Source organism: Metopolophium dirhodum, chromosome 6 (assembly GCF_019925205.1).
Source record: "Metopolophium dirhodum isolate CAU chromosome 6, ASM1992520v1, whole genome shotgun sequence".
In the NCBI taxonomy this organism is placed as follows: Eukaryota; Metazoa; Arthropoda; class Insecta; order Hemiptera; family Aphididae; genus Metopolophium; species Metopolophium dirhodum.
Window position 1 is genome coordinate 31,829,359 of NC_083565.1, and position 23,911 is coordinate 31,853,269.

The 23,911-nt window shown below is 29.3% G+C and overlaps 3 protein-coding genes and 1 long non-coding RNA gene across 5 annotated transcripts; 2 read left to right on the plus strand and 2 right to left on the minus strand.

Annotated features, from left to right (window-relative positions):
* Window positions 1-4,269: 4,269 nt before the first annotated feature.
* Window positions 4,270-15,935, minus strand: LOC132947367 (uncharacterized). The gene is made up of 3 exons (XR_009664904.1): window positions 15,909-15,935; window positions 5,458-5,576; window positions 4,270-4,609 (listed from the first exon to the last, which is right to left on the minus strand). It is a non-coding gene; the product is annotated as an uncharacterized LOC132947367 (long non-coding RNA).
* LOC132947853 (uncharacterized) lies at window positions 6,684-9,399 on the plus strand. The gene is made up of 3 exons (XM_061018088.1): window positions 6,684-6,840; window positions 8,387-8,505; window positions 8,964-9,399. Exons 1-3 carry the CDS (start codon window positions 6,829-6,831, stop codon window positions 9,196-9,198), a joined length of 366 nt encoding a protein of 121 aa, XP_060874071.1. The 5' UTR covers window positions 6,684-6,828; the 3' UTR covers window positions 9,199-9,399.
* Window positions 13,707-18,172, plus strand: LOC132947364 (UDP-glucosyltransferase 2-like). 2 transcript variants are annotated; one of them, XM_061017633.1, is made up of 4 exons: window positions 13,707-13,997; window positions 16,435-17,292; window positions 17,711-17,947; window positions 18,017-18,172. In XM_061017633.1, the coding sequence occupies exons 2-4, from the start codon at window positions 16,477-16,479 to the stop codon at window positions 18,032-18,034; spliced, it is 1,071 nt and encodes a 356-aa protein (XP_060873616.1). In that variant the 5' UTR covers window positions 13,707-13,997; window positions 16,435-16,476; the 3' UTR covers window positions 18,035-18,172. The 2 variants fall into 2 exon arrangements, with proteins under 2 accessions (XP_060873616.1, XP_060873617.1); XM_061017634.1 differs by having other exon boundaries at window positions 17,711-17,930; window positions 18,017-18,154.
* Window positions 18,173-19,759: 1,587 nt separating this feature from the next.
* On the minus strand, window positions 19,760-22,992 carry LOC132947366 (uncharacterized). The gene is made up of 3 exons (XM_061017636.1): window positions 22,834-22,992; window positions 21,086-21,204; window positions 19,760-20,190 (listed from the first exon to the last, which is right to left on the minus strand). Exons 1-3 carry the CDS (start codon window positions 22,843-22,845, stop codon window positions 19,998-20,000), a joined length of 324 nt encoding a protein of 107 aa, XP_060873619.1. The 5' UTR covers window positions 22,846-22,992; the 3' UTR covers window positions 19,760-19,997.
* Window positions 22,993-23,911: the final 919 nt, after the last annotated feature.

A 23,911-nucleotide genomic window follows, 5' to 3' on the forward strand; every position in this document is an offset into this window, starting at 1 on the left:
TTTCGACAGCTTTATCCACTAGTTAAAAATGAATTTGCTGTTGTTGTAGTTCCTTAGAAAAATGTGACTACTTTACATTGATAAAACGAGTTTGGTCTAAGACAAATGTTGCGATTCGCGATTAGGCACAATATAACAATAATATACTAAGGTACCCCGACAAAACTGGAGGTTTATTTTAGTTGTGTTATCTAAATAAAGTGATTAATGCTCAGTAATAATTAATGACTGTTTATTTATTCTAAATTTTAATTTATTTTTTTGTATTACAATTATTATTTTATTGTTATTCCAAAACTGTTGTGCATCAGCCATATTATTATATTTTATTGAATTGTGAGCTTATAATATATAGTAGTTCCATAACTGTTGTGCATCAATCCACACTATTATAGTTATTATTTATTGTTATTCTCAACTGTTGTACACCAGGGCATATTAATTATTAATTTGTTGTTATTTGCAAATCTGTTGAAAATCAGTAGACATTATCTATACAATAAAAGCAAGTCCAGATTTTGTGTCACGGGTTGGCTCCGAAACGGCTTAACCGATTTTGCTGATTCTTTTATTGTTATGTTCGTAATTGTCAGGAAAAGTTCTTATGACAGACACTTTTAGGAAAATCTACCGGAAAAGTAGGAAATCTGGAAGTCAAAAATACAATAGCGGCGCCATCTGTCCAGAAGAAAAATAAACATAATAATAATATATTTTTGTTTATTTTAAGGTTGCTATTGGTTATGATTGTTATAGTTTTAGTTGTTAATTTTGAAGAATTGTATTAAAATAAAAAAAGGAAATCAAACCCTGGCCGCTTTACAATTGGTGGCTAGAGAATGCGCTTATCTAGGAACAATATAGTTGAAGATGAAATTAATAACATGTCCACTGTATTTTGAATTAAGTAAAATCAAAAAACTTGGTATAACTTTGATACTTAGAGTTAAATTATACACTTACGTACAAACGGCTATAATATGACATAAGCACACAACGACAAAATTGTCAATAATAAATCGTTAAAATATAATATGATATAGTTCTAAATGTACCTAATATCTATTTAGCGTGGCACAATAGCATCTGGGATTTCTCAGCTTTCATACGATACGATTTTGGCGCTTTCGTACCTACTATACAACTTTTTTTTCTTATCTCATTTTGGCGCTTATCTCTTCCACCAGTACAAAAAGCACGCAATCTACCGCAAGTAGATTGCTTACATCATAATATACCGCTTTGAATTTCACGGGATAACGCCGTTTGAGATGGCTATACATCAAAATATAATATAATTTATACATTTAAAAAGTTATTGCTTCCACATTATATTACACCCTAAAGGAGTTAAACAATCAGAATTTATTTCGGGGAAACGAAAAAGTCAAGATAAGTTTTTAACAGTTTTACACTACTTTGCATACAGTTTAATTAATCTTAACAAAAAAAAAACGTTGCAAGGTAGATAGACAGGATTTGTGGAGCTACGAAACAGCCCCACAACAATAATCCACGGGGGCGGAGCACGCGGGTGACAGCTAGTTATTATATAAAACCAATATCTATATTGAATTATTGTAATAAAAACAGTTGTTTAATTACCAAGTCTTCTTTTTTTACATTGTTATTAGACTTACATGCATTTACGAATAATTAATTACAGGACTAAAATTACACATAACATAGACAGCCGGAACCGTGTAATATCATTGAGTACTCAAGGCCCCCGCATGTATTTAAATTTTAAAGATAATTTTCGTTCAGATAATTAAACTCATCTGTTAAAGTTCTACGAGTATTTTATTTGTAAACTTAATTAAATAAAAAAGATATAAATTATATTAAATTATACGAGAACGCGCAAACTATTTAAAAAAAGAAAAAATAGTGCATAAGGTGGAATATTTTAATAAGACGTAATAAGTAATAACTGATAACTTACAACTGCATGGTTTATATATATTATTATGTAAACGTAATTTACATTTAATTATTATTATGATTGTATAAAGTGATTGTACCTAATGACTATTTTTTTAAATTAATAATATTAATTCTAAAAGCCAAAACGTTTATATTTGATCTTATATACTTTTGAACTTAGCACGGTTAGGAGTAGCTATCTACAGAGTTCATTTTACCTATAAAGACATAATTTTTAAGTTATGCATCATAAATAATAATAAATACCAGACGGTTCATGTTGATTGTTAGCTAAAGTGAGTGTATAGTTTTTTTCACTACTGTGTTTGTTTTTTCACTACTACTTTCTACTGTGTTTGTTCGTCGGACGTGTAGTGTCTTATATACTAGGTCCACTGGCGGGATTTTTCCAAGCAAGAGTCTAATATCCATAATATATTATGCATCATGATTTAACGACTGACCTATGAATATAACACAGATGAGTAACTGATAACTCTAAAATGTTATAATCGTCTCAATGTGATTGTTTTTGTTAGACTGTACCTATATTAGTGTTTAATATTATATATATGAGGGATAAGAATTGGGAAAATTTGATTGTGACGCAAAACACTGGGATTTACCGTTAAAAATATTTAAAGTACACCTTACTGTCGTACGTTATAGTAGGTCATCAGGCACTTCGTGTTACATTTTTAAGCTTTTTGACTCAATGAATCTGTAATGACATTTACACAATAATACAACTATTAAATCTGGGCCAGTGGGTGTTGCTCTGCTATACAGAAAGTACGGAAATGTATTGGATGGTGTTAGGTTAGGTAAATGTATTGGAAAGTATTAAATTCGAATTCAATGATATACCTAATATCACTATATAAGAAAAACGATTCTGAGCGAAGACGATCCGAAACCATATGATATTACTAAGTATATTTGATGATATTTATTGTGAAGTAAGTAATTTATATTATATAGGTATTATATATAACCTATTTACGTGTAACCTTGTTGTAAGTTTCCTATCCTTAGCTACAAATGTTGAACATTTTATAAATTTTTAACTACAATAAATCTATTAAATTTGAAATTTGAAATTGATTTCGGTTTTTGGTGTAACTCTAAAACTAATGAACCAACAAGTGTAAAATATACATCAATAAGATTTATTGAATTGAACATTAAGAACTATTTCCCCTTGTATATGCCATCAATCAACATAGTGGTTATGTTATATCCCACTCACAAAACGTAAAATCCCGAAAACGATGTGATAACACAGATACGACGTTGAATACATAGATACTTTTACACTTTGTGGTACACTTATTTATTTACACTTGCACAACAAAGGGGTGCACTTCCAAATTTAAAATGTATGACCAACCAAACATTGATAAATAGGTACTTATTATTATATATTATGATATCGCTATATATATATTTATTTATTTATTTATAAACAGTAAGTTATAACCTTTTAGTATAATAATACAGTAAATAGAATATCAATTTGTCAAAAATTACAGTGAAATTATATAATGTAATGTTGTTTTAATTGGGTTAATACTTTTAAAACTTATCATATAATATTCCTGTTTATGAATCCTAACATCTTAAATGAATTGTGAATTAAAGTATTAATATGTAGCTAGCTACAATTATCAATTTTATAATGCATTAAAAAGGTATTAAAATAAGGTATAATCACTTGTATAGAATTACTCATATCAAAATTGAAAGTATCAATCTATGGGTATAATATCTTAATTCGTGGTCCACACAGTTATCTTATCTATGGTGGAACCTTTATGTGGCCGTCCTCGGACCACCGCCAGCCATATTATTTCTAGTCCATTATATCGTTAGACAACCACAGCCTTTTTTCTTCTATACTACTATGGTTAGAGGGGGAGGAAGTCATATTTTTCAGAAAATGTCTGAGATCCTAGGACCCCCCCCCCCCCCCCCACTGGCGTAAAACCTGAAAACAAGCTACTAAAACAAGACCAATGTCCTCAAGGACGGCGGCCGGTCACAAATCGTTTGTACACCCTGCTAAACACATCGTGCTCTGTTCATAGCACGGTTATCTACTCAGGTTGGAAGACGAGATAATACTACCTACAACCTGTAGGTCACCTCGAGGGAAAATTTATGAACGTTCTCTTTAGTCACCTAGGTGGTCAATAAGACTGCTTCGGATAGCATGGCCAAAACAGACGTAAAAAAACATATGTTATGTAAAATATAATATAATATACAGAATTACATAAACAAAAATGTATCAAATTTAATTTGCATACATCTCAGTACAAATTATCATGGTTTCTACTATCAAATTGCATAAAATTAAATTAATTGACTACATAATTACATTCTTCGTATACAAATAAATTAACAAAAATAATAAATATAATAATAATAACATAATAATCCCAAATATAGGTTAGGTTATAGGTTACATAATACAATTTAACTATATCAAATTCATTAATGTCTCCATAGACAATTAAGTATACACTGCCTACATCTTTTAGTTCTCGAATCACAATAATTTTTACAATAATTATTACGACAATATGCGTCACGTTTGGAAGTACCGCATCCGAAATCATGAATTGGATTTTCTTATGCAGATGGATCATTGTTTACATTTCCGTCTCCATATCCATTCTGTCTTTTAATACAAGAAAGGCAATTATTATTATCTATATTAGTATATTGACATTCATTACTATTACAAAATAATTTACAATGTATCAGTCATTAAAAGTGCTATTTAGGGGGGGGGGGAGGGGGGCTAAAAGAAAGAAACAATCTTTGCCACTTTTTACCTAATCCTTTCAAATCTTTCAGGGGAATACAAACACAATATTTAAACTATGACTCCCCCCCCCCCCGCCTTATTTAAAACTCAAATTACGCCTATGGTCTCAATGATAAGACACAAGTCATAATATATTTCATATGCAATTGTCGAATAGTTATTTTATTGTTTAAATATGACATAGGTAATTTTTTTTTAATAGCATAATATAAGACAGTGCATGCATTATAAATTAATAAAATGGTTAAGTTACATTGGCCCTTTTTGCACCAATCTACAGAGTTATTCAAAAATCAGTCGGTGTGTGCCGAAATATTTCTGTGACTAGACGCACGCCGCACGGGCTATAATTATATTGTTAGTTCCTGGCCCAATAACCAAGTATAAACAAATTTATAAATATGATAATAAACTATGCAAAGAAAGATGTAAAAACGTTTTGTACGCAATTTGTGGACAATAATTTGAGTTCAATAAGTTCGTTTTTAGACAATTAGCAGTGCCACTATTCATCAAGGTAATTCATAGGTATAATGTGACATAGAATTAAAAGTAAATTAGTTATAAAATAAATTGTAATAAGTAATAAGTAAAACTTCAGTGTATGAATAGGAAAATAAACATTATATAAATGTACAGAAATAAAGCAGATATTTTGTAAAAATGTCCCGTATTTTTAAGGAGTAGGTACTACTTACTTCTCAAGTTCATGGTCACCGCTGTGCTCTAAGTCATGATTTATGTGTGCACTGTGCGATTCAATGTTTTCCGGTGCACCCAGTGAGTAACTGACAAATGCAATAACCAAAACAATTGACTAGAAAAGATAAAAACGAATTTAAATCACAAATGTATTAGTCCATCCATTTAGTCAATAGTTCTTTTTATAACGTATGAAATATATTATGGTAAATTATTTAAGTCATAGAATAGGTGTAGGTACTGATGTACTAGTATCTACCTATTTATAGTAAGTATATTATTCAGCGACATCGGAGACTATACGTTGTTTTCTAAAATATAAGTAAATGAAAAAAAATCACTCCGTAAATTCCAATTCCGATATTCTAAAGTTTCTTCCTCTTTCCAAAACCATGTACAATTTTCTTATCCTTATAAATTACTTATTAATTATTATTATTAAAGAAATCATCAATATTCAGCATGTAGCTTACAAAAAAAAAAAAAATAAGCGCAGGTGGGTATAATAAAATTAGATACATAAAAAAATAGGTACTATAGAAATAAATCAATAAGTAATTAGATTAAGTATTTTTACAGTTTTTAAGAAGAACAATTTCAAACTCGTATTGTTATTTTATAATAAATGTTGTTGTATGTTTCAGAATGAATTGGCTAAAAAACCGTATTGTTATAAAAATTTAATATTAAATAACTAAATTTTTTTTTCAACCTAGGATATTTTCTATTATATTTTCATTTCCATTGTTATTATTAATACGTTACCAGTAAATTAAGTTAATAATATTATTTGTATATTATCATATTTGTATAAAAAAATATACTTTAGAAGTTTCAAGTACCTACCCACGAATAGTATAATTTATTTAATAACACACAATTCACATTGTTCTTCTTCGTTTAAATATCTAATTTTGTCCGAGATTGAACTTTAACTGCATATAAATAAAATCTTGCGTAAATATTCTTCATATTTTATCAATGTGTGAGGAGCTTTGTATTAAATTTTCAAGCTTTAATACGCTTTTTTAGCTGTGGACTATAATATTAGGTAAACAAAAAGGTACATAGAAATAATTATTTTATTGGATTTAAAGTGAAACTATGAGACGCTTATAAAATTTTAGAGTTATCAGTTACTAATCTGTATTATGTTCATAGGTCAGTCGTTAAATCATGATGCATAATATATTATGGATATTAGATTCTTGCTTGGGAAAATCCCATCCGTGGACCTTATATATAAGGCACTCCACGTCCAATGAACCATCACAGTAGAAACCTGAAGATTTCTTGTCAGTTTTTCATCGTCTGCTAAACTCGTCTTGTGAAAAACACTATACACTTATCACTAGCCAACAATCAACATGAACCGTCTGGTAATTATTATTATTTATGATACATAACTTAAATTTATGTCTTCATAGGCGGAATGTACTGTATAGGTACTGCAAACACATTATCAACTCATTATTTCTAATAATTATTGTACTTTTAAACTCAATAAAATAATCATTTCTGTGTACCTATTTGTTTACCTAATAAAGTCCAAACTATACTGAATTGAAATTAATATATTATAAGTTAATTAAATTTTTTCATTGAAATATTCATAACACAGTTTTTTTTTTAGCATCTTAACTTATATTAAGTTCAATGTTTAATAAAATTAGTACACATTTTTACCCATTTTTTTTTTTAAATATATCGATACAATTTTATTCGTTGCGCATTGTATATTCATCACGCATTCATAAAATATTAGTTTAAAAATGTTAATAATATAATGTTAAAATTCTGTTAAAATTTTTATATACAAATATGATTATATACAAATAATTTACTCAATTTACTAGTAATGTAATAGTAATAACAATAGAAATATTATAGAAAATAACCTAGGTTGAAAAAAAACCTTGGTTATTTTATTGTTAGATTTTTCTTAATTAATTCTAAAACATAAATTAACAATACAAATTTGAAATTGATTTTCTTAAAAACTGTAAAAATTTCTTATATTATTACTTATTGATTTATTTCTAGTATTGAGTACTATACAGTGTGCGCAGATTGAGCTGACTATTGGAAAAACTTTTGTTCTAATTATAAATAAATTATAGCCATTTGCACATGTGATAAAAAATTAAAATATTTTTAATTTTTAATACTAAAAATAAAATAAAATAAATTGAGTTAAATTTTTTTGAATTAATTTGAAATAGCCTATTTGTGAATATGATCATAAGAACGATTTGGATAATAAAAACATTTACCTAAATCAAGCAGTTTTTTTTAGATTTTTCTTAGAACATCAATATTTTTTTTATTAAATTAATTTGGAACGCAATAACTTTTTAAAAATATTATTTTTGGAAATTTGCTTACATGGGTATATTTCTTAAGCAATTTACTAATTATATAAGTTTATCAATTTTTGTCATACGTTTAAGTAGCATCAATTTTTTTTGTTTTTTGGTAAGTTCATTTTGTTACTTGCTGTATATTATGATATCTTAAATAATAATAATTAATAGGCGTAAATTATCAATTAAAATGTTTTTTAAATTGAAATAGCTATTATAGTATACAACTATTGCAGCTCAACAATAACAATTGTTATATGATAAGAGAATTGTACATGGTTTTGGAAAGCGGAAGAAACTTTAGAATATGATGTTTTATCGAAATTTAAATTTATGGTTGTTTATTTTCATTTACTTATATTCTAGAAAACAACGTATAGCCTCCGATGTCGCTGAATAATATACTTACTATAAATAGGTAGATACTAGTACATCAGTACCTACACCTATTCTATGACTTAAATAATTTACCATAATATATTTCATAACTTATAAATACAACTATTGACTAAATGGATGGACTAATACATTTGTGTTTTAAATTCGTTTTTATCTTTTCTAGTCAATTGTTTTGGTTATTGCATTTGTCAGTTACTCACTGGGTGCACCGGAAAACATTGAATCGCACAGAGCAGACATAAATCATGACTTAGAGCACAGCAGTGACCATGAACTTGAGAAGTAAGTAGTACCTACTCCTTAAAAATACAGGACATTTTTATAAAATATCTGCTTTATTTCTGTACATTTATATAATGTATATTTCCTATTCATACACTGAAGTTTTACTTATTACTTATTACAATTTATTTTATAACTAATTTATTTTTAATTCTATGTCATATCATACCTATGCATTACCTTAATGAATAATGACACTATTAATTGTCTTAATTTGAGTTTTAAATAAGGGGTGGGGGGAAATCATAGTTTAATTATTGTGTTTATATTCCCCTGAAGGATTTGAAAGGATTAGGGTAAAAAGTGGCAAAGATTGTTTCTTTCTTTTAGCCCCCCTCTCCCCCCGCCAATTGGCACTTTTAATGACTTATACATTGTAAATTATTTTGTAATTGTAATAGTAATGAAAGTCAATATACTAATATAGAAAATAATAATTGCCCTTCTTGTATTAAAAGACAGAATGGATATGGAGACGGAAATGTAAACAGTGATCAATTTCCAATACATGATTGTTCTAGAAAAGGAAATTTAATTTTGATGCCTCACCGTGATCGAAAGCAAAAAAATCGTGAAGGAATGTGTGATGCATTGTGTAGAGTAGCTTGTGCTTCGGGATTTGAAACAAGTGAATGTTTTCAATGTATAATTAATGTTTGTCTAGAAAAAAACTTTGATATAGTTAAATTTTAAAATGTATGTATATTTAGGATTTTAAATGTACAATTTTTGTGAATTTATTTGTATACGAAGAATGCAATAATGTAGTCAATTAATTTAATTTTATGCAATTTCATTGAAGAAATCATGATAATTTGTACTGAGATGTATGCAAATTAAATTTGATACATTTTTGTTTATGTAATTCTGTATATTATATTATATTATACATAACATATGTTTTTTTACGTCTGTTTTGGCCATGAGATCCGAAGCAGTTTTATTGACCACCTAGGTGACTAAGTTAAAGATAACGTTCATAAATTTTCACTCCAGGTAACCTACAGGTTGTAGGTAGTATTATCTCCTCTTCCAACCTGAGTAGATAACCGTGCTATGAACAGAGCACGATGTGTTTAGCAGGGTGCACAAAAGATTTGTGACCGGCCGCCGTCCTTGAGGACATTGGTCTTGTTTTAGTAGCTTATTGTTTTCAGGTTATACGCCAGTGTGGGAGATAGGGCCTTGGATCTCAGACATTTTCTGAAAATTATGACTTCCTCCCCCTCTAACCATAGTAGTATAGAAGAAAAAAGGCTGTGGTTGTCTTACGATATAATGGACTAGAAATAATATGGCTGGCGTTGTATATGGTGGATATTATACCCTATAGATTGATACTTTCAACTTTGATATGAGTAATTCTATACAAGTGATTATACCTTATTTTAATACCTTTTTAATGCATTATAAAATTGATAATTGTAGCTTGCTACATATAAATACTTTAATTCACAATTCATTTAAGATGTTAGAATTCATAAACAGGAATATTATATGATAAGTTTTAAAAGTATTAACCCAATTAAAACAACATTACATTATATAATTTCACTGTTATTTTTGCCAAATTGATATTCTATTTACTGTATTATTATACTAAAAGGTTATAACCTACTGTTTATAAATAAATAAATAAATATTTATATAGCAATATCATAATATATAATAATAAGTACCTATTTATCAATGTTTGGTTGGTCATACATTTTAAATTTGGAAGTGCACCCCTATGTTGTGCAAGTGTAAATAAATAAATAGGGGTACCACAAAGTGTAAAAGTATCTATGTATTCTACGTCGTATCTGTGTTATCACATCGTTTTCGGGGTTTTACGTTTTGTGAGTGGGATATAAAATAACCACTATGTTGATTGATGGCATATACAAGGGGAAATAGTTCTTAATGTTCAATGCAATAAATATTATTGAAGTATATTTTACTATATTTAAAAGATGTCGGAGGAGCAATAAAAACCAAACATAATATAGCATATGGACAATACTACTATAATGTATGATGTACATTATTTTGAACAGGTAAAATATTTATTATTTGTGTAAATTAATTTTATTCTAGTTTTGCTTTGACACTGGAAAAACAAGTTGAAAACAAACTATGTTTACAAATCATTTTTAGGCCATAATAGATTATGAAAAAAAGGACAAACCCAATGAACAAAAATATGCTAATTATATCAACTAAAAAATATTGATACCACGTTAGATTCAGAGCGTGAGATTTTAAATGTGGTGCTCCGTTATGACGCAAAACGTACTCTGTCCAGTAGACTACCGACTCCACTGGTGAAATGGGCCGGTCTTTGAATCGATCAATTAAAATGTTTTTTAAATTGTAATAGCTATTATAGTACCTATACAACTATTGTAGCTCAACAATAACAATTGTTATATGATAAGAGAATTGTACATGGTTTTGAAAGCGGAAGAAACTTTAGAATATGATGTTTTATCGAAATTGAAATTTATGGTTGTTTATTTTCATTTACTTATATTCTAGAAAACTACGTATAGTCTCCGATGTCGCTGAATAATATAATTACTATAAATAGGTAGATACTAGATAATAATTATTATTATTTATACATAACTTAAGAATTATATATTTATAATTAATAATAACAATAGAAATATAATAGAAAATCTATAGGATATGTTGAAAAAAAATTTAGTTATTTAATATTAAATTTTTATAACATTATTGTTTTTTAGCCAATTCATTCTGAAACATACAACAACATTTATTATAAAATAACAATACAAGTTTGAAATTGTTCTTCTAAAAAACTGTAAAAATACCTAATCTAATTACTTATTGATTTATTACTATAGTACCTATTTTTTTTTATATTTAATTTTATTATACCCACTTGCGCTAGACGTGTAATAAAAAATTATTTTTTAATACTGAAAATAAAATATATTTTAAATTTGATTAATTTGAATAATTTCGATATAGCCAATTTGTGAATTGGATTAACAGAACGATTTGGATGGTCAAAACATTTACCTATAAAGTATAAATATTATTATTGTAAATTTTCTATCATGGGTATATTTCTGAAACAATTTATATACAAATCATATAAATATATAATTTTATCAATTTTTTTTTTTTTTTTTGTAAGATACATGCTGAATATTGATGATTTCTTTAATAATAATAATTAATAAGTTATTTATAAGGATAAGAAAATTGTACATGGTTTTGGAAAGAGGAAGAAACTTAAGAATATCGGAATTGGAATTTACGGAGTGATTTTTTTTCATTTACTTATATTTTAGAAAACTACGTATAGTCTCCGATGTCGCTGGATAATATAATTACTATGAATAGGTAGATACTAGTACATCAGTACTTAGACCTATTCTATGACATGAATAATTTACCATAATATATTTCATAACTTATAAATACAACTATATTGACTTGCAGACATAAATCATGACTTAGAGCACAGCAGTGACCATGAACTTGAGAAGTAAGTAATACCTACTCCTTAAAAATATAGGACACTTTAATAAAATATCTGCTTTATTTCCGTACATTTTTATAATGTTTATTTTCCTATTCCTACACTGAAGTTTTACTTATTACTTATAACTATTTTTTTTTCGTGTATTATAGTTCTATGTCATATCATAATAACCTCAATGGATAGAATGCACTTATTGCACACAAATTATTGTCCACAAATTGCGTACAAATCGTTTTTACTCATATATTTTTTTTAAATTTGTAGTTTCTTAATTACTGTGCCAGGAACTAACAATATAATTATAGCCTGTCCAGTCAGAGAAATACTTCGGTACACTGCACCGACTGATTTGTGAATAACTCTGTGGCTTGGGTGCAATATTATGACTTATGTCTTATCATTGAGACCATGGGCGTAATTTGAGTTTTAAATTTTGGGGGGGTTATCATAGTTTACATAATGCGTTTGAATGCCCCTGAAGGATTAGATAATAAGGGGCAACGATTGTTTCTTTCCTTTAGCCCTCCCAAGCCACCAAATTGCACTTATAACCATTGATACATTGGTAAATTATATTGTAATAGTAATAAATGTCAATACACGAATATAGAAAATAATAATTGCTCTTCTTGTATAAAAAGACAGAATGGATATAGAGACGGAAATGTAAACAGTGATCAATCTACATCAGAAAATCCAATTGATGAAGATAGAGGATGTGTGGGGTATAATTATTATAGTGATGGATGGTATACCGATCATGAAGTAATGTGTCGTAAATATTGTAAAAAAGCTTGTGTTTCGGGATCGGAAACAAGTGAATGTTTGAAATGTATGACTAAATGTCTACATTAAAATAATTTAATTTGATATAGTTAAATTGTAAAATGTATGTAGAATTAGAGTTTTAAATATACAATTTTTGTGAATTTATTTGTATACGAAGAATGCAATTATGTAGTCAATTAATTTAATTTTAAGCAATTTGACTGTAGAAATCATGATAATTTGTACTGAGATGTAAATATTTGTTTATGATATTTTGTATATTATAATGTATTTTACATATGTTTTCTTACACTTGTTTTGGCCATAAATTTACGCTTTTCGAGTTGCATTAAATCAAAATACAGGAGAACGAGTGGACCGTATCAATTATCATAATGTTGCACTTACAGCTGCTAATCGTCATATCCTTGGTACCTGGTGACGTCGGATGTGCTGGAGTCGTAAAAATTACCTCCCTCTAAACATAATTAATATTAATTGTCGTGTTATTACTTTTTATTGTCTAGATAAAGTTATTACTTATATTTATATTATTGATGACTGTAGTTAATACATTTTAATACTTTAATTAACAATTCATTTAAGATGTTACAATTCATAAACAGGTATATTCGATTAGTTGTTATATAGCAAAATCATAAAATATAATAATATGTACTTTTTTATCAATTCTATAATAATATAATAACTATCATTCAGATTTTATATATTTTTAATTATATAAAAGTACAACATTATAATAGCCAGTAAATATAGGTTATCACTTATCAGATAAGGCACGGCGTACCTACTGTCGCAGTTACAAAACAATTAATGCGCGAGGTATATTATAATATAACGTGATAACTGATAATGAATCCCGATATCATATATCACACTCACGCACACTAGCCAGTAATATATTATTCTCAGTGCGAAAGAGTGAATTATTTGAATTTTATTAAACGAATATGGTGCAAAACATGTATAAAATATTATAACCACGTATACTTTGTTATTATTTAATTAGGTATATATCTATTGTTAAATAGTGTACTCGTAGTGCATAGCGCAATAGCGAGCAGCGTCTCAAATAGTCGATTGTCATTTATATTCTATGTGATTTATTCAAATATTATTTAAACTATGTATGTATTTCGTACCGTTGTGTGAAGTTATTGTAACAGGAAGTACACTGGCCAGTCTACGCTCCACAACCACATTTGTGAGTACCAAAATTATTATTTTATTGTTAATCCAAAACTGTTGTGCATCAGCCATATTATTATATTTTATTGAATTGTGAGCTTATAATATATAGTAGTTCCAAAACTGTTGTGCATCATTCCACACTATTATAGTTATTATTTATTGTTATTCTCAACTGTTGTACACCAGGGCATATTAATTATTAATTTGTTGTTATTTTCAAATCTGTTGAAAATCAGTACACATTATCTATACAATAAAAGCAAGTCCAGATTTTGTGTCACGGGTTGGCTCCGAAACTTTTATTGTTATGTTCGTAATTGTCAGGAAAAGTTCTTATGACAGACACTTTTAGGAAAATCTACCGGAAAAGTAGGAAATCTGGAAGTCAAAAATACAATAGCGGCGCCATCTGTCCAGAAGAAAAATAAACATAATAATAATATATTTTTGTTTATTTTAAGGTTGCTATTGGTTATGATTGTTATAGTTTTAGTTGTTAATTTTGAAGAATTGTATTAAAATAAAAAAAGGAAATCAAACCCTGGCCGCTTTACAATTGGTGGCTAGAGAATGCGCTTATCTAGGAACAATATAGTTGAAGATGAAATTAATAACATGTCCACTGTATTTTGAATTAAGTAAAATCAAAAAACTTGGTATAACTTTGATACTTAGAGTTAAATTATACACTTACGTACAAACGGCTATAATATGACATAAGCACACAACGACAAAATTGTCAATAATAAATCGTTAAAATATAATATGATATAGTTCTAAATGTACCTAATATCTATTTAGCGTGGCACAATAGCATCTGGGATTTCTCAGCTTTCATACGATACGATTTTGGCGCTTTCGTACCTACTATACAACTTTTTTTTCTTATCTCATTTTGGCGCTTATCTCTTCCACCAGTACAAAAAGCACGCAATCTACCGCAAGTAGATTGCTTACATCATAATATACCGCTTTGAATTTCACGGGATAACGCCGTTTGAGATGGCTATACATCAAAATATAATATAATTTATACATTTAAAAAGTTATTGCTTCCACATTATATTACACCCTAAAGGAGTTAAACAATCAGAATTTATTTCGGGGAAACGAAAAAGTCAAGATAAGTTTTTAACAGTTTTACACTACTTTGCATACAGTTTAATTAATCTTAACAAAAAAAAAACGTTGCAAGGTAGATAGACAGGATTTGTGGAGCTACGAAACAGCCCCACAACAATAATCCACGGGGGCGGAGCACGCGGGTGACAGCTAGTTATTATATAAAACCAATATCTATATTGAATTATTGTAATAAAAACAGTTGTTTAATTACCAAGTCTTCTTTTTTTACATTGTTATTAGACTTACATGCATTTACGAATAATTAATTACAGGACTAAAATTACACATAACATAGACAGCCGGAACCGTGTAATATCATTGAGTACTCAAGGCCCCCGCATGTATTTAAATTTTAAAGATAATTTTCGTTCAGATAATTAAACTCATCTGTTAAAGTTCTACGAGTATTTTATTTGTAAACTTAATTAAATAAAAAAGATATAAATTATATTAAATTATACGAGAACGCGCAAACTATTTAAAAAAAGAAAAAATAGTGCATAAGGTGGAATATTTTAATAAGACGTAATAAGTAATAACTGATAACTTACAACTGCATGGTTTATATATATTATTATGTAAACGTAATTTACATTTAATTATTATTATGATTGTATAAAGTGATTGTACCTAATGACTATTTTTTTAAATTAATAATATTAATTCTAAAAGCCAAAACGTTTATATTTGATCTTATATACTTTTGAACTTAGCACGGTTAGGAGTAGCTATCTACAGAGTTCATTTTACCTATAAAGACATAATTTTTAAGTTATGCATCATAAATAATAATAAATACCAGACGGTTCATGTTGATTGTTAGCTAAAGTGAGTGTATAGTTTTTTTCACTACTGTGTTTGTTTTTTCACTACTACTTTCTACTGTGTTTGTTCGTCGGACGTGTAGTGTCTTATATACTAGGTCCACTGGCGGGATTTTTCCAAGCAAGAGTCTAATATCCATAATATATTATGCATCATGATTTAACGACTGACCTATGAATATAACACAGATGAGTAACTGATAACTCTAAAATGTTATAATCGTCTCAATGTGATTGTTTTTGTTAGACTGTACCTATATTAGTGTTTAATATTATATATATGAGGGATAAGAATTGGGAAAATTTGATTGTGACGCAAAACACTGGGATTTACCGTTAAAAATATTTAAAGTACACCTTACTGTCGTACGTTATAGTAGGTCATCAGGCGCTTCGTGTTACATTTTTAAGCTTTTTGACTCAATGAATCGGTAATGACATTTTAAAATCCATTTAAGTTTAGTCGCAAGATATTGTAAAACCACATTACACTCATTACAGTAACACAGTTCATAAGACCCGGCGTCACGGATAAAGACCACGATGGCTTCGCGTTTCTGCGCTCTTTTGATCACTTTTGGCGTGTACCACGCGCTGTCATCGCCGCAGCCGATGGCCGGTGCTGCGAATATCCTGGCGGTACACACGATCGCGGGAAAGAGCCACTGGAACATGATGCGGACCGTGCTGCAGGTGTTGACCGACCGTGGCCACTCCGTGACTGTATTCACGCCGTTCGCGGACAATGACAGGGACGGTTACACGGTGGTGGACGTTTCCGGTGACCTGGAATCGAGGGTTGACTTGAACGTGTCGCGAATTATCACGTCCGCACGCCCGTTAATCGCTTACATCGTGAACGCCTTGCGAGTTAACTGTGGAACCATATTCGAACACCCACGGATGCAAGAAATTCTGGAAGGCCGGTCCCGACCATTCGACGTGGTGATCGCCGAGGCTTTCTGGTCGGATTGCGTGTCGTACGCGGCTACCGTTCTTCGCGTTCCCGTCATATACGTCGTCCCTTCGCCAATCGTCACGCACGTGGAGCGTTCGTTCTTCGGTCACGTCCCAAACCCCGCGGCCGTCTCCAACTTGTTGTCAAGACGCGGCGTACCAAAAACGTTCGGTGAACGTTTCACCAATACGCTGCGTATGATTTCCAGTTCGTGGCTGGTTTGGACCAACGAACGGAGGCTCCGGAAATCCGACCCGCGACCGTTTGACGCTATGGACCGGGTCAGACCGTCGTTGACTTTCACCAACACGCACTTCATCACCGAACCTTCTAGGCCACTGACACCGGACATCGTACAAATCGGCGGCATACATCTAACTCCACCAGGACCGATACCAAAGGTAAATAATATAATAATATTATATTATAATTAGTAAAATTGGGGATTTGCGGCTGACGGACTTTAAAGAGTTAAAAATAGGCAATTTTGAAATGGCATGCACGCGGATCTTATAAATATGTGTGTAAACGCATAGTAAGTGAACATCACACATTAAAAAGAAGGGTTGCGCCCCCAACCCTTAACGAATTGTTTCAGTGCCACTAAATTCACATGAAGTACCTATAATATTTTATGCTCGCTGATTATAACTACCTAAGGAATGTATCAATTTTTTAATTAAATCTTGCGCAAATTTGCAACACTGTCATAGGGGTAATTTGGCAAATCCATTCTGCAGTGAAACTGAACCAGCGATATAATATGTATTTAGATTTTAAAAAGTTAAATAATTGTGCGAACGGTTTGTTTGTTAACAGGACATTTTGGAATTCATTGACGACGCGCCTAACGGAGTGATTTACTTCACGTTCGGTACGGTGGTTTCGATGGCATCGTTACCGGAAAATGTACTGAAAGTGTTAAAAGAGGCAATCGCTCAGGTTCCGCAAAAGGTTTTGTGGAAATACGAAGGTGAAATGGCAGAAAAACCGAAGAACGTGATGACGCGGAAATGGTTTCCACAACGCGATATACTTTGTACGTGCCGTTATGTGGTAATCGTAATATGCATATGTAGACTATAGTTGTGTAAAGTACCTAAACTATAATGTTATTGACTGTAGGAGTATACGAAGCTGTAGACGCAGGTGTGCCCTTACTAGGATTTCCGATTAACTACGATCAACCGAGAAATATTGACAATCTGGTCGACGCCGGAATGGCGATCTCTATGGATCTTTTTTCTGTAACTAAAGACACGGTTTTTAACGCCATTTCGGAGATTGTCAACAACGACAGGTGAGAAATTTTATTTCTAATAAATTCTATAAAACGCTTAAATATTACTCTGCACCGTTCTCGTAGGTACCAAAAAAACGCTAAAATAGCTTCTGATCGATTCAAAGACCGGCCCATTTCACCAGTGGAGTCGGTGGTCTACTGGACTGAGTACGTTTTGCGTCATAACGGAGCACCACATTTAAAATCTCACGCTCTGAATCTCACGTATTATCAATACTTTTTAGTTGATATATTTAGCACATTTTTGTTCATTGGGTTTGTCCTTTTTTTCATAATCTATTATGGCCTAAAAATGATTTGTAAACATAGTTTGTTTTCAACTTGTTTTTCCAGTGTCAAAGCAAAACTAGAAGAAAATTAATTTACACAAATAATAAATATTTTAACTGTTCAAAATAATGTACATCATACATTATAGTAATATTGTCTATATGCTATATTATGTTTGGTTTTTATTGCTCCTCCAACATCTTTTAAATATAGTAAAATATACTTCAATAAGATTTATTTAATTGAACATTAAGAACTATTTCCCATTGTATATACCATCAATCAACATAGTGGTTATGTTATACCCCACTCACAAAACGTAAAACCACGAAAACGATGTGATAACACAGATACGACGTAGAATACATAGGTACTTTTACACTTTGTGGTACCCCTATTTATTTATTTACACTTGCACAACAAAGGGATGCACTTCCAAATTTAAAATGTATGACCAACCAAATATTGATAAATAGGTACTTACTATTATATATTATGATATCGCTATATAAATATTTATTTATTTATTTATAAACAGTAGGTTATAACCTTTTAGTATAATAATACAGTAAATAGAATATCAATTTGGCAAAAATAACAGTGAAATTAAATAATGTAATGTTGTTTTAATTGGGTTAATACTTTTAAAACTTATCATATAATATTCCTGTTTATGAATTCTAACATCTTAAATGAATTGTGAATTAAAGTATTAATATGTAGCAAGCTACAATTATCAATTTTATAATGCATTAAAAAGGTATTAAAATAAGGTATAATCACTTGTATAGAATTACTCATATCAAAGTTGAAAGTATCAATCTATGGGTATAATATCTTAATTCGTGGTCCACACAGTTATCTTATCTATGGTGGAACCTTTATGTGGCCGTCCTCGGACCACCGCCAGCCATATTATTTCTAGTCCATTATATCGTAAGACAACCACAGCCTTTTTTCTTCTATACTACTATGGTTAGAGAGGGAGTCATAATTTTCTGAAATGTCTGAGATCCTAGGACCCCCCACTGGCGTAAAACCTGAAAACAAGCTACTAAAACAAGACCAATGTCCTCACGGACGGCGGCCGGTCACAAATTTTTTGTGCACCCTGCTAAACACATCGTGCTCTGTTCATAGCACGGTTATCTACTCAGGTTGGAAGATGAGATAATACTACCTACAACCTGTAGGTCACCTCGAGTGAAAATTTATGAACGTTCTCTTTAGTCACCTAGGTGGTCAAGAAGACTGCTTCGGATATCATGGCCAAAACAGACGTAAAAAAACATATGTTATGTAAAATATAATATAATATACAGAATTACATAAACAAAAATGTATCAAATTTAATTTGCATACATCTCAGTACAAATTATCATGATTACTACAATCAAATTGCATAAAATTAAATTAATTGACTACATAATTACATTCTTCGTATACAAATAAATTAACAAAAATATTAAATATAATAATAATAACATAATAATCCCAAATATACATACATTATACAATTTAACTATATCAAATTCAGTTATTTCTCCGTAGACAAGCATTTATACATTGCGAACATTTACATCTTTCAGTTCCCGAAACACAATAATTTTTACAATAATTACGACAATATGCTTTACGTTTGGAATTACCGCATCCGAAATCATGAATTGGATTTTCTGATGCAGATGGATCATTGTTTACATTTCCGTCTCCATATCCATTCTGTCTTTTAATACAAGAAAGGCAATTATTATTTTCTATATTAGTATATTGACATTCATTACTATTACAAAATAATTTACAATGTATCAGTCATAAAAAGTGCTATTTGAGGGGGGGGGAGGGTGGCTAAAGAAAGAAACAATCTTCGCCACTTTTTACCTAATCCTTTCAAATCCTTCAGGGGAATATAAACACAATATTTAAACTATGATTTCCCCCCACCCCTAATTTGAAACTCAAATTACGCCTATGGTCTCAATGATAAGACACAAGTCATAATATATTTCATATGCAATTGTCGAATAGTCATTTTATTGTTTAAATATGACAAAAATAATTTTTTTTTAATAGCATAATTTAAGTGCATGTATTAATAATCAATAAAATGGTTAAGTTACATTGGCCCTTTTAACACAAGTAACATAAGAAAATATTTATGACATTGGTCAAATAATCTCAATTTTGTAGAAATGTGACATTGGCCCTTTTTGCACCAATCCACAGAGTTATTCACAAATCAGTCTGTGTGTACCGAAATATTTCTGTGACTGGACGCACGGGCTATAATTATATTGTTAGTTCCTGGCCCAATAACCAAGAATAAACAAATTTATAAATATGATAATAAATTATGCAAATAAAGATGTAAAAACGATTTGTACGCAATTTGTGGACAATAATTTGAGTTCAATAAGTTCGTTTTTAGACAATTAACATTGTCATTATTCATCAAGGAAATTCATAGGTATAATATGACATAGAATTAAAAATAAATTGTAATTAGTAATAAGTAAACTTTCAGTGTATGAATAGGAAAATATACATTATATAAATGTACAGAAATAAAGCAGATATTTTATAAAAATGTCCCGTATTTTTAAGGAGTAGGTACTACTTACTTCTCAAGTTCATGGTCACCGCTGTGCTCTAAGTCATGATTTATGTCTGCACTGTGCGATTCAATGTTTTCCGGTGCACCCAGGGAGTAACTGACAAATGCAATAACCAAAACAATTGACTAGAAAAGATAAAAACGAATTTAAATCACAAATGTATTAGTCCATCCATTTAGTCAATAGTTCTTTTTATAACGTATGAAATATACTATGGTAAATTATTTAAGTCATAGAATAGGTGTAGGTACTGATGTACTAGTATCTACCTATTTATAGTAAGTATATTATTCAGCGACATCGGAGACTATACGTTGTTTTCTAAAATATAAGTAAATGAAAAAAAATCACTCCGTAAATCCAATTCCGATATTCTAAAGTTTCTTCCTCTTTCCAAAACCATGTACAATTTTCTTATCCTTATAAATAACTTATTAATTATTATTATTAAAGAAATCATCAATATTCAGCATGTAGCTTAAGAAAAAAAAAAAATTGATGCTACTTAAACGTATGACAAAAATTGATAAAATTATATATTTATATGTTTAGAATATAAATTGTTTCAGAAATATACCCTTGATAGATTTAGGTAAATGTTTTGACCATCCAAATCGATTCACAAATTGGCTATATTGAAATTATTCAAATTAATCAAATTTAAAATATATTTTATTTTCAGTATTAAAAAATAAAAATCTGTTATTACACGTGTAGCGCAAGTGGGTATAATAAAATTAAATATATAAAAAAATAGGTACTATAGAAATAAATCGATAAGTAATTAGATTAGGTATTTTTACAGTTTTTAAGAAGAACAATTTCAAACTCGTATTGTTATTTAATAATAAATGTTGTTGTATGTTTCAGAATGAATTGGCTAAAAAACAGTATTGTTATAAAAATTTAATATTAAATAACTAAATTTTTTTCTCAACCTAGGATATTTTCTATTATATTTCCATTGTTATTATTAATACGTTACCAATAAATTAAGTTAATAATATTATTTTTATATTATCATATTTGTATAAAAAAATATACTTTAGAAGTTTCAAGTACCTACCCACCAATAGTATAATTTATTTAATAACACACAATTCACATCGTTCTTCTTCGTTTAAATATCTAATTTTGTCCGAGATTGAACTTCAAATAACTATTCAAAAACTGTGTTTATATAATTTTTAGATTGATTGGTTACAGTTTAAACTAATAACGTGGTAAACTGTTTTACATTTTTATTCCTAAGCTATACAAATTTATTATTAATTTGAAACATTTTGTCAGAATTTAAACTTTAACTGCATATAAATAAAATCTTGCGTAAATATTCTTCATATTTTATCAATGTGTGAGGAGCTTTGTATTAAATTTTCAAGCTTTAATACGCTTTTTTAGCTGTGGACTATAATATTAGGTAAACAAAAAGGTACATAGAAATAATTATTTTATTGGATTTAAAAGTACGATAATTAGTAATAATGAGTATAAAATACAATAATTTGAAATCTCATACCTAAATTATTATGTAAACGTAATTTACATTTATTTATTATTATGATTGTATAGAGTGATGGTTAGTGTTTGTACCTAATGATTATTTTTTATTAAATTAATTATAGGTATTTGGAAAAGCCAAAAGGTTTATATTTTTTCTTATATTCTTTCGAACTTAGCACAGTGTTACCTACACAGTACATTTCGCCTATAAAGATATAATTCTTAAGTTATGTATAAATCATAATAATTACCAGACGGTTCATGTTGATTGTTGACGTGTGAGTGTATCGTGTTTTTCACAAGACGAGTTTAGCGGACGATGGAAAACTGACAAGTAATCTTCGAGTTGCTACTGTGATTGTTCGTCGACGTGTAGTGTCTTATATACACGGTCCACGGACGGGATTTTCCCAAACAAAAGGTAAATATCCATAATATATTGTGTATCATGCTTTAACGACTGACCTATGAACATAATACAGATTAGTAACTGATAACTCTAAAAGGTTATAATCGTTTCAATGTGCTTGTTTTGTTAGACTGTACCTTTATTAGTGTTTATTATTATAAATTAGGGATGAGAAATGGGAAAATTTGATTGTGACGCAAAACACTAGGATTTACCGTGAAAAATTTAGAATAAAGAATTAAAAATTAAAAATTAAAAAGAAAGTATTAGCCTTATTGTTGTACGTTATAGTAAGTCATATAATATCAGGCGCCTCGTATTAAATTTTTAATCTTTTTGACCCAACAAATGAAATTGTCATTACATTTACACAAAAATAAAACTAATAAAGGTGGGCAAGTGGGTGTCGCTCTGGCGGTTACAAGTGGGGCAATGTATTGGAAAGTATTAAATTTGAATTCAATGATATACCTAATATCACTGTATAAGAAAAACCATTCTGAGCGAAGGCGATCAGACACCGTGTATGGTATTACTAAGTCATAAGTATATTCGATGATATTCTTGTGAATAAAGTAATTTATATTATATATTATTTATAACATATTTACGTGGAACCTTGTTGTAAGTTTTCTATCCTTAGCTACAAAAGTTGAACATTTTATAAATTTTTAAGTACAATATAACTATTAAATTTTTTATTTAATAAATGTTGTAAAAAATCAAACTTTAAATGCTCATGAAAAAAATTGTGCCTATGTAATTTTAATATTTTTAACCTGCTATTTCAAAAATATATCAGATGCCTTGTAATAAATTTTCACGTATTTTGGACCAACACAAAAATTGTATTGATATTTATAGAAATAAATTATAGGTACTCAAAACAAGTCGAAATATTTTGAATTGATAAAATAGGG

What these genes read in the sequence shown, in the direction of transcription:
- LOC132947853 (XM_061018088.1), top strand. An exon ending in AGTGACCATGAACTTGAGAA is followed by an intron (nt 8,506 to 8,963) that starts GTAAGTAGTACC and finishes TTGTATTAAAAG; the next exon opens with ACAGAATGGATATGGAGACG.
- LOC132947364 (XM_061017633.1), top strand. Translation starts at nt 16,477, where the DNA reads ATGGCTTCGCGTTTCTGCGCTCTTTTGATCACTTTTGGCGTGTACCAC. An exon ending in CACCAGGACCGATACCAAAG is followed by an intron (nt 17,293 to 17,710) that starts GTAAATAATATA and finishes GTTTGTTAACAG; the next exon opens with GACATTTTGGAATTCATTGA.
- LOC132947366 (XM_061017636.1), bottom strand. An exon ending in GGTGACCATGAACTTGAGAA is followed by an intron (nt 20,191 to 21,085) that starts GTAAGTAGTACC and finishes TTGTATTAAAAG; the next exon opens with ACAGAATGGATATGGAGACG.